Consider the following 12163-nt stretch of genomic DNA (forward strand, 5'->3'; position numbering starts at 1 on the left):
CTTAGAGCTTTGGCTTTCTGAAAAAGAAAATAAAAAAAATCTCTGCTCCCTCTCGAAAAAGTCAAATCAACAAAAAATAAAGCCAGGAAATCAAGCATCATGAGCTCAGGTATTTATCACATGGATTTTTCAAAGTCTCTAAATTCTCATCCTTGACAACCTTGACAACCTTCTTACTACATATAAACAAGGTAATAAATCCCAAAGGAGATCCTTGGATGGCTTGGGCACAATAGAGTGAGAAATCATTTCCTATTATTTTATAACAGTTTGATCTAAGTGGCTGCATCTCAACAAAATTTCCTAAGCATCTAATGGAAGTATCTGGGACGATAAACTCTTCTAGCTGATGATGGGTGTGATGGGGGTTTGGTGAAGCTTTGAAGTAGGGGAGGACAGAAGAGGGGAGTGTAAAATAAATGAGAAGCCTCCTTTAACCTTCACTGTATGTACAGAAACTGCCCTTAATTAAAAAAAAAAAAAAAATTTAGCCACCAGGGCAAAAATTCACTTGCCTTAGTTCCTGATCTGATTCAGCATTCTGGTTGCCTAGATACAGATGTAAACAAAAGTGCCTCCCCGACTGCAGAGGAACAGCCGAAGGAAACTGATGGCCCCCTTCCTGGCTCAGTCAATGACCAAGAAAAGAAAGCAAGTACTTTTAGATATTCATAGTAAAAATAGAATATTTTGTTCAGCTTCTTTAAAGTTTAGTGTTGTTCAGAGAGTTCTAAGGAGTCCTAGAAGAGTTGTTTTTCTTCTCATTCTACCTACATTTCTTGTTTGTTTTGCTTTGACAAAGTCGCTGGTGACCACACAAGCTGAAAGGAAAAGGGGTCTTGATATGTGAATACATTCATTGGACTGACTTTTAATATGCAGAACTAAATAGGAGAAATTTTTTGATAATTATTATTTATAAAGATTGAAAAGAAACTATGAAAAATTCAAGATACAGACTTCATCTCTACCATGAAAAAGAGAATAACTAAATAAGTTTCTCTTATTGGTACTTGTCATTAATGAAAAAGAACATTCGAAGAAGCAGTATTTTTAGATCTCACCAGGGGATGCAGCCTCTGGTGATGGAAAGAGCACTGGAAAGCGAGCCCAGTATCTAGCACTGGTTTATGCGTCTTGTTGGCTGTAGCACCCACTGGCTGGCTGTGTGACTTCCAGAAATTACTTAACCTCTCTGTTTTCTCCTCTATGAAATGGGCTAATTAGGCCTATCATCCAAAGATGTGAGGTTTGAATGAACCACTAAGATAAAAAGGGTTTAGCAAGTAAGAGGGCCTCAGTCAGTTGCTATAATGATGATTATTATCATCATGTATATGATCTTGAGTAAGTCTGCTATTTCTCTAATCCTCAGATTTCCTCACCTATAAAAATAATCATCTTAAATTTTTTCTGCAATATGGTAGGATTTCAGTAAAGACAATGATTCCCACCTTATAGGACATCCTATATGTGAAAGTATTTTATAGGCCTTAACCAAGCCATAAAGGAACACAGAATTTTAAGGTATTGTTGGAACACAGGTGAAAATTGACACATGTAAAAAGTCCGTGAGCAGTCACCAAGTTGTTTGTGGGAATTGTTAGATAATTACTTGCTAGCTTGTAGGAACAGAGAAGAAACAGAGCTGTCTCCTATAAGCAATTAGCAAAGATATAAAAACTTACATACTATCTTAGATACATCAAAAATTGTATAGAAAAGGAGATGAACAGGCTGCAATGTTAACAGCTTTTTCTCTGTATAGCCAGTACAATTACAATGAGAATTTCTTTTTTCTGTACCTTTCACTTTTCTATATTTTTCCAAATTTCCCTCTGTTTTCAGGTTTAACATGTGCTACTTTAATATTTTTTTTTTTTTAAAGATCTTATCCATTTGTCAGAGAGAGAGAGGAGAGAGAGCGAGCACAGGCAGACAGAATGGCAGGCAGAGGCAGAGGGAGAAGCAGGTTCCCTGACGAGCAAGGAGCCCGATGTGGGACTCGATCCCAGGACGCTGGGATCATGACCTGAGCCGAAGGCAGCTGCTTAACCAACTGAGCCACCCAGGCGTCCCACATGTGCTACTTTAAAAGTAGGTGAATTTGGGCGCCTGGGTGGCTCAGTTGGTTAAGCGACTGCCTTCGGCTCAGGTCATGATCCTGGAGTCCTGGGATCGAGTCCCACATTGGGCTCCCTGCTTGGCAGGGAGTCTGCTTCTCCCTCTGACCCTCCCCCTTCTCATACTTTCTCTCTCTCTCAAATAAATAAATAAAATCTTTAAAAATAAATAAATAAATAAATAAAAGTAGGTGAATTGTAGCTGTGTTTTTAAGAGGATGCTATTTGCAGTCTTCAAAATAAGGCTTAAAAGTACCATTAAAGTAAAAGATATATATCCAACAGTTCTGCTTGAGAAGGGGAGAGGAGACAATCACCCAGTAATTTGGTGTCCTTGGACTCAGTATTCACAGAGCCTTTCATGCCACAGAAGGGAATGAAAGGGCTCCTAGGTGTCAGACATGGAAGGCCAGGGAGCAGCCAGTACTGATCGAATACCACAGCCAGACCAGTCCAGAGTCACCGTGGAGAGGTGAGAAGGAAGAGCAGGTACCGAGTAGGCCAAAAGCCCAGGGCCCAGCTCTGTTCCAGCTTGAAACTGGAGTCAAACACAAAGCAGGGCAGAAGGCCAGTCATGTTCTGTAGGTATTTAGGATGGTTTCCCTCACATGGGACCCCTGGGTGCCCAGGGATCAGTGTATCCATCCTCTAGGGGAACACCTGGCTTTGGAGCCTCAAAGCCTACTCAGCAATGGGGAGAGAGGGCCTAAGGCATGATTATGATGGTCACTGGCTTCATTTTGAGCAGCCTCGAACCATGCCAGTTGTCCACCGCCAAGAGGGCAGGGTCAGGAGAGGCTAACAATTGTCAGGGGTTTTTATTAGCTTCCTTAATAATAGACTTACTTTTTTTTTTTTTTTTAAGCTTTAGTGGAGGAGAGAGCTTTCCAATTAAGTCTCTTGGGTGCTAAATTAAGAAGTAAGACATGGTAGTTTTGCAAAAGGAGTGATTTCTATTTGTGGGTCTTATCTACTCCGTCACCATGGTGGTGTACAATAACGTAAACTACGAAAAATACCCCAGGAAATGATTTTAAGTTTTAAACCGAGGCACAATACCACTCATACTCTCCTGATTGAATCCAGTTCAGTGATGGGCTATTAAAATAAGCATAAATCTATGTCCTGTTTTTGATCTTAAAAATGAAGAACATTAGCATTTAGAACAGTTTTAGCGTATGTCAAACAGTGAGTGATTGGGCAGTCTCATTCCTCCTAGAAATGCTGCCAGATTATAAACTTCGGTACAAGGGGAACTTGTTAGTAGTTATCAAATTAGTTGAGTTCGTTTGGCCAACTATGTTCAATACTAGTAAGTTATGTACAAAACTCTCTTCAGCTTTCATTTCTCATTGACGGTAATTAACTGACATCCAGGTTTCTTAGAAAACAAAATTATCTGGATAGACTAGATTTCTAGTTTTGGACTTCGTTTTTGAAAACTAGTGATTCCCCTCAGAAATTAGCTTGTTGGAGTAAATTCACTCTGTGAGAACTTCTTTAGTAACTCACTCAATAATCATTGGATATTTCATTAAAAATTTTTCTAAGAATAGTCCATGGTTTTGACTCGTCCAAAAAGTTTCTCCTGATTGTGATACCAACATACAAAAAGAGACCCTCTAGTATCTTTCTAGAACTTGATTTTTGTTTTAGTCTCTAGAAATACTAGACAGAGCATGTGCAAGTTTAACTGGGTGATGGTCTATAGTGTATATTTTGTTTAAAGTTAAAATATTTATATAAAAATAAGATGGATAAGACCTACCTATAAAGTAGATGATGATACATTTTAAACCCATGACCTTTGTTTCAGGTAAGATTTTGTCCTGCCACGATGTCAACCAAGAATTCTACAGATCTAGTTCAGTATGTTGATAAGTAAGTCTGAAAATTACAACCAGTTTTAACTGTTTACTATGTTTAATGATTCGGCTAGAGATTAAAGTGCCTGACTAAGATCTTTGAGTTCATCTAAACTGGTTCTCTGCTTTTAGAAGAGACAGCATAAGCAACTTCAGAAGATGACCTTCTCTATGCTATTCCTTTCTTTTTGACAAAACAAGCCAGTTTTATAGGCTTCTCTTTAGGTAACTTCTATAGATTCCTATAGATTATGAATCATACAACGCAGGCAATGAATGACATGGAAAGATTAGATAGCGTTAATGATGACTTTCAAAATACACCAAATAAATCTATTAACATTTCATTATAAAAACTCAGAAAATTTTAAGTATATTAAATGAATCATCAGAAAATTTTGTTTCTGCTGCTTACAGTGCCATACCTGGAACTCATCCAGAGACAGTCTTTGAGATATAACATATTATTGATACATATACAATGTCCAAAGACCCTCGAATTCCAGTTGGTAAAGGTGGGATCACAGAAGCAACGCATATTCAATTGAGTTGTTTTCTATTTTGTATGTCGGAAGGAGGATTTGGTCGAAGCAACAATGAATACATGAACAATGAATGAATGAATGAATGTTTTAGGGCTCTTGGGATTTCATCTCTGTATGACCTCAGTCAGTCAGTCAGTCCCATGTCTCTTGGCTTTGGTTCTTCCATTGCCAAATGAAAAGGTTAGATTAGAAGCTCTCTTGGACCCACTGTAGCTTTAAAATAATTCTGATCATGGGGAATCTGGGTGACTCAGTCACTTAAGCATCTGCCTTTGGCTCAGGTCCTAATCCCAGAGTCCCTGGGATTGAGGCCTGCATCGGGCTCCCTGCTCCATGGAGAATCTGCTTCTCCTTCTGCCTCTCACCCTGCTCATGCTCTCTCTCTCTCTCTCTCTCTCTCAAATAAATAAATAAAATCTTTAAAAAATAAAATAAAAATAACTCTGATCCTAAAATATACATTATGACCAGAGAAGAAGAGTTATCAAACAAATGAAATGAGTCAATGAGAAGAGAAAGATCTAAATACTGGATTTTCATTTTTTATATTATCTTTAACAATGAAGATGATAAAAATTTTAAACTCACAGATTTTTATTACAATCTGTTCACAATTAAGAGTTTCCCTGATCCTAAGCCAACTGAATTAACACACCACAAATACTCCAACCACAGCATTTCGGCCCCTCTTTTCATGCTGCCCATACTTCTATTTATTTATGAGACAATAAGGCCAATAATTTAGGGAAAATGAAACCAAACAAGACAAAAGAATTTTTTTTAAGGTTTAAAAATACAATACTTGGATCAGTGACTTTTTTCTAAGTGAAGGAAAATGAATGTGGTATACGTAGAAATAATTATTTTACATGGATATATCAGCTAACCTTGCCATCTGAGGAAGAAAGGGAGACTTTTTCCTCCCTGCCTCTACACATGATAAATGGAAAATAGAAATCATTCTTCTGATCTGTCAAATTCCAATATGAACCCAAGTGGATTTCTTTAGCCTGGGCTGCTGACCTATATCCTGGGAGATGAAAGAACAAATTCCTGGAGGACTGTAATAAACTTGAAAAGAAATCCAGGGAAATTTTTGCCATTTCTTGGATTCCAGAGAGACTAAAATTAAGACAAAGGGGGAGAAATAGTCTATAAGTCAAAGCAAAAGCATAATGAAGATTTTCTAGTCCCAAAATTCATTTCTACCTTGATCTTCCCCCAAACCTCTCTCTTATGTTCTAAGCCATATATCTAGAATTTCTATGTGCCACCTGAGATAGTTAATTGCTTTTGTTTTGTTTTGTTTTTGACCTTTCCCCTGTGATCTCCCAGAGCAGGCTCCGAACTCTCAAAAGGCAAGGATTGTATAACCTTATGTTTTCTGATAACCCTACAAGCAGTAGCCTATCATGGTGCACTGAATATCAGTTCCTGTGGAAACATAGCTGATAGACTTAATGGAGAGTCGTGGGAAACTGCTGAATGTTTACAAGTCTTGCTTAGTGCAGCAAACTCCTAGGTAGCTGTTTAACTGGAAAAGCAAAAAGGCATTCCGGCATTTCAATCTTCAGCGCAGATACTTCGAACTGACCGATTAAATGCAATAAAATAAATGGAAAAACAACAATTTTTAAAAAATTGCTTCATCCTTCAAGTCATACTACTCATTGAGCTGCAACGCATTTATTGATATGCAAACAGGGTACTTACATAAGCAAAAGTCATTATCAACTCATTAAGCTGCCTGAATATATATTGCATTTTCACAGAGGTTCTGCCTTATAAATCTATATGGGAATATTTGTAGGAAATACAAAAAAACAAATACTAACCACAACTGAAAAAAGTAAAAATCCAACAAGAAAAGAGGCAATATGTACCCCACAGGGATGAAGAAGGTTTGTCTAGAGACACGCACAATAAAGGACTGGCAGGACCCAGTGCTTAAAGGGCTCTGCTCAGCCTCAGGCAGTTGGAATGACACCCACACGTTATTAGTGCTTGTTAAATGTTAGGTCATATTATTAATCCATGGAGCAGGGGGAGGCGGAATGCTTGCAATCATTTATAGGACAATTATGGTGACATTATATTAAAAGCGGTAAATAATTCTGATTGCCCCATGTGTTCGTTGATTCACAATGACGGTGTCAGCCAGTGCTCATTGAAGCTTGAATTGATGGAAAGCACCAAACTCTTTTTCCTTTTCCTTTTTTTTTTTTTTTTTTTTTTTTCCCTGCTGGTGGAAGGAGCACTGTGTGGAGGCCAAGACCTCTCTGGTCCACTCTTGAATCCGCCCCTAATCAGCTTTGGGACCTTGAGAAAAAAGATGTCTTTTCTTTGTGGGCAGTCTCTGCCTCTTCCATAAAACAGAGTGGCGTTTTCAGTGATGATGAGCAGTGGAATCCCGAGGGCTGCCCGTGCTCACGATCAGATCCAGATTTCGTTTCCGGGAGCAGATGAGAAACCTGCCTCGGTTTGCTATTTCCCAACTCTGGTCACAATTTCTCGTGAACATTCTTTTATGTCATAGAGTAAGTGGCTAAGATTTAAGAACATAGATTATTCTTCCATGGGATTTAATTTTGAATATTAAAAAAATTTGGCAATAAATCTTTTTTTATTTTTCTTCACTTGACCCGACTGAAAAAGAAAAATTCTTACCTCTGGATCAAATAATTTCTAAGGTCTCTTCCATCCCTAAAATTCTTTGGTCTTCTAAAACTGGCTATTTGCCTTTTACTCACTTTACAAACATTTACTGAGCATTTACTATGTGCTAGGCACAATGCCAGGCACTTAGAGAGTCATCAGGGAACAGGACAGACTAAACCCCCTGCCCTCATGGACTTTCCATTTGAGCAGGAGGAAGAGACACTCATTGCTGAATGGCCTGTCAGGGCAGGCCTCACTAAGAAATCGGATATGAGCAAAACCTGGGAGATGAGGGAGCTGGCCCTCTGCACGTGTGTGCAAACAGCAAAGTTTCTAAGCAGGACGTTCCTGAGGTGGCTGAAAAGACATGGGGGAAAAGACGGCCGGAATGGAAAAGAGAAAAGTATAAACTTCAAATCTCATGTCCCTGGGCCAGGGAAATGAAGTTGTTTGGTACTGAGGAATTGTCCAGCCTGGGCTCTAGCCAGTATATATCTCGGGAATTCTCTCAGGAGTACCCTCTGGGAGGATGAGGGGTCTGGCTGACAGCCAAAGAAGGGTTTTTTAAAATTTGGATCCATAAAACTATCAGTAAGTGAAATGGGCAAAATAAGACATGATTGATGCTTTCTCCTTGTGAGTAGAATATGGCATTCGGGTTCTGGAAGTATTTATTTTCAAGGTTTTCTCTTAGTACCATGGTGGACATTTTATTAGACCACGATGCATCGCTTTTGCTCCATGATGAAGGCAGATATTGTACGGTACAGGACACGAGAAAGGAAGACAAAACGCTGTTGGTTGAGCTTTCTGTGGGGTAGGTCATGCTACCTTGGACAACTTCTGGGTTTTATTTTGCAATATCATTTCCATCCATGAGGGCAACCAGCTCCCAGGAGAGAAAGTTCTAAACCGTGTTTGTTAGCAAGGATCTTAGGACCTGGCAAACCTTCTCGCACCCAGCACAGCTGCCTGGTCCCACTGACCATATTCATGGTTAAAGCTTCCAGCTCTTAGCCCTTGGCAATCTTCTCATTTCATCCTCTTCTCATTTTATCCTCTCAATAACCCAGACAGAGGCAGTGTCGCTATTTTAAAGACAAAGACCCTGGGGTTCAAAGGAGTCAAGTATTTGTCCACACACAATACTGTGACAGAACCAAGATTCTAACTCTGAAATCTATGTTCCAGTTACTCCGATGCCTGTTTTCTTGACCATTCCTCTATCCACATGCCCTGCCAGCAATCTTCTCAATACGTGTGGGTCAACCACAACAACCAGGGACATTTCACCCACAGTCCACCCCTGGAGCAGGAAAGATGTGATACAACCTTAGACTTCTGATCTTCCTCCATACGGGTCCCTCTGCAAGGTGTAGCAGGTCTGGACTCCCAGCATCTTAGCTGTGCCTGGGAGACGCCCCCATCAGCCTCAGTACAGTCTCTTATTCTTCTCTAGAATCTTCTAGATTCTATCTCTAGCCCTCTGACTGTGATGGACGAGACTCTGGCTGTGGATGCGCACAGCTGCAGGAATGGGGCATGACCCACAGCACTTCCCCATCCCCCAAACTGGTCAGGGCAGTGGCTGCCCTGATGAAGCTCAGCACTTCCGCACCACCTCCAAGAGGCCCTCTGGGTTCTTGCCACAGGTAGGAGCTTCTGCTCAAGTGAGAGAACTTAGAGCAGAGAGGGAGCCCCTCCAGCCTCTGAGCCTCAGAGAGGACCCTTAGAACTGAGAGAAAAGCCAGCCAAGCCGAGGAAAGGGAACTGGGAGTTACATAATTATCCTGAGAAAACACAGTGTAACAGGAAGAGCTTCCAACTGGCCTGAGCAAAGTTGCTGTGATGTAGGAAAAAGAGTCAAAGAAGCAGCTTAAAACATTTCTCAGCCAGAGTTACTGCCAACCTCCAATTGAGAATTGAGAAAAATTTTACCTTTGTCGTGGTGGGGATGAAATGAAATAATTTTTGTGGAAGTGATGTGTCTTGACTATAAGCATTTTATGGAGAGAAGTTTGTGTAGTAATAAGTCCTTACATTTGTCCTGGGTTAGGAATTTCCCTTAAGTAATTTACCACCTCTTTTAGTTACCGAGGGCTGCCAGAGCACAGTCTCATAAACTGGGAAGCTTAAAACCACAGGTACTTATTGCCTTACGATTGGAGGTCAGCAGTCTGAAATCAAGGTGTCGGCAGGGTTGGTTTAATCTGAGGGCTCTGAGGAGAATCTGTTTCATTTCTCTCTCTTCGCTTCTGGTGACAGCTGGCAATCTCTGGTGTTCCTTGGCTTCTAGATGCACTGCTTCAATCTCTACTACCATCTTTACACGGTGTTCTTGTATCTCCATCTTTACATGGTCATTTTCTTATAGGGGTGTCAGTCATGCTGGATTATGGGCCCACCTTACCCTATCTTCCCCACCAATTACATCTGCAGTGACCTTATTTCCAAACAGTTACATTTTAAGCTACTAAGAGTTAAGTCTTAAACATTTTTTTAAAAGATTTTATTTATTTATTTGAGAGAGAGAGAGAGAGAGAGCGGTCACAAGTAGGCAGAGAGGTAGGCGGGTGGGGGGTGGGGGGAGGAGTAGGCTCCCCGCTGAGCAGACAGCCCAATCCGGGGTTCAATCTCCTGACCTTGAGATCATGACCCAAGCCAAAGGCAAACACTTAACCAACTGAGCCACCCAGTAGGGATACAATTCAGTCCATAATTCCATCTAATAATGACTAATAATCATCATAAGAACATAAGTATATGATACTTATTTGACATTATATTACATTACATTGACATTACAATCATTTCAAGTACATTAAGTAAATTGCTATCCTTCAATGAACTGGGTCAGGCACGAGTGATGATCTCCAAGGACACAAAGAGCTCTCTTCTAGACAACCTAAGAAAGATTAAAGACAGTAATTGTCAAAGATAGCACTGGAACACCTGTCTTCAGGTTCCAAATACAGTGTTCTTTACCCTGGAGACTCCCATAAATAAAATGTATACCCCCCAAAATAGCCAGGCAATATGGAAAAGCATCACAAAAGCACTACAAAATGCAGTAAGAACTCCAAATATCTCAAAAAATTTGCTGCTGCAGTTCACACAACGCTTTGCCTGTCAGCGTAACCTATCCCATCTCCATTCACACAGAGACTCTGGAACACCTGAACGCCTCCCACAAGAAAGCCAATCACTGCAAGGACATCATTCATTCTGGATTTTATTGAAAATTTTACTAACATGAGGTGTTAGTATACAGTATATTATATATATTTTTTTCATTCATATGTATATAACTTTTCACTAGAAACTAGCCACAACCAGTCGCCTTCTACAGTCTCTTCTCAGCTATGTCCCTGTTTAGAGTCCTGTCCTTTCCAGGCTCTTCCGTGCAGACCTCGAGCTGGTGCCTCCCACTGGCTTTGGTCTACACCTTCCCAGACTGTACCCGTGAAACTGGAGCTGCCTCCCTTCCAGCCCTGGAGCATTTGGTATTTTGTAAAACTCAGCAATGGAGGCTTCTCTAGCTGCCAAAATCCAACTTGTTAGAAACAAGCAACAAGAGAAAGTACAGAAAACATCTTTTCAGTTGCATTGTTCCATAGCCACGTACAGGTTATTTTTGTGAGGCATCAAAAATGTTCCCTAAAATGTCACTTTATATGTACATTGTTTGTAGGACTCTAGGCACCAAGAATGGAACCGGTCCTAATAGATCACACACAAGCAAAAACTTTCTTCAGTTCTGCTCCTCATTGTTCTAGAAAAGGCCTTCAACTCTCCCATTTTTGTGTCTTGAGTATTACAGGTTGCCAAAATGTTTATCAGAATCTCCTGAGTAAATTTAGTGCTCTATTCACAAGAACAGAACAGGCAGAGAAGTGAGAGGCTCTGTGCTGAGGCATCTGCCAGCAACAGCACAGCTGGTCCAAGTCACACGGAATTGCAGAGAAATAGAACTCAGAGTTTGTGGAAAATCTGTTCTGATTCCGTTGTCAGCTCCATCATCAATGATTTATGTAAAGCCCAAATATCTCTCTGAACAGCCCCACCCCCCGGGAATTCTTTCTCCTGTGGTTAGTAACTCCATCGGGACGAGTCTGGAATACTCAGTCATTTCTTTGTTTTCACAGTTAAATTTAGGTATAAGTCCCACTGATAGAATACACTAATAAAAACAACAGGCTTGTTCTTGTTTTTAACTTACTGAAAGAATCCGAGTGGCCACATCTTGTTATTCAGGTTTTAACCATTTGGATGGCCAGATGCTTTGAACCATGGTATCTGGAATCTCTCTTCGAAGATTGAGAATGTTCCTATGTGCGTGTTTCTGGTGGTTGATTTAGAAAGCTCACTTGCAGAACAGTCTTCTCTTTTATTACCGTAATGGAAGTGGGAAAATATATAAGCTCTATGTTTATCTTGCAGGAAACATGTAAATAGAACTAAACAGAGCATTATCTAGAGCTTCATTAGGCATCATTAATAAATAATAATAAAATCCCAATCTATAGTAAACCTTAAGCATGAAAAGAAATCACAAAAAGGAGGGATGCCTGGGTGGCTCAGTGGGTTAAAGCCTCTGCCTTCGGCTCAGGTCATGATCCCAGGGTCCTGGGATCGGGCCCGAGGCGGGCTCTCTGATCGGCAGGGAGCCTGCTTCCCCCCGGCCCCCTAGCCTGCCTCTCCACCTCCTTGTGATCTCTGTCTGTCAAATAAATAAATCTTTAAAAAAAAAAGAAAAGAAAAGAAAGAAATCACAAAAAGGAATGTTTTTCATTTAGGTGTAAAAGAACTTCTAAAAATAAACTTTAAAAGGTAGAAGAAATCATAAAGTCCATCATTCATATAAATCAGTTACTGTCCCTGGGTTTGCAGGAAAATATACTTGCATAGCACGAGGTGCTGCCCTCCCTAGAAGCTTCCTTCAATGGGCCAAATGGCAACATCCTCAAGGCCC

At 40.4% G+C, this 12163-nt stretch overlaps 1 protein-coding gene across 2 annotated transcripts in view; it reads left to right on the top strand.

Annotated features, from left to right (window-relative positions):
* Positions 1 to 12163, top strand: part of FAM81B (family with sequence similarity 81 member B) — a 48342-nt gene continuing 36179 nt past the window's right edge. For both annotated transcript variants that reach the window (XM_047730418.1, XM_047730419.1), the window contains exons 1-3: positions 1 to 109; positions 554 to 651; positions 3940 to 4004. In XM_047730418.1, coding sequence (XP_047586374.1) covers positions 100 to 109; positions 554 to 651; positions 3940 to 4004 — 173 coding nt within the window. In that variant the 5' untranslated portion in view covers positions 1 to 99. The remainder of the gene's footprint in view (positions 110 to 553; positions 652 to 3939; positions 4005 to 12163) is intronic.

This window comes from Lutra lutra, chromosome 5, assembly GCF_902655055.1.
Source record: "Lutra lutra chromosome 5, mLutLut1.2, whole genome shotgun sequence".
Classification (NCBI taxonomy): domain Eukaryota; kingdom Metazoa; phylum Chordata; class Mammalia; order Carnivora; family Mustelidae; genus Lutra; species Lutra lutra.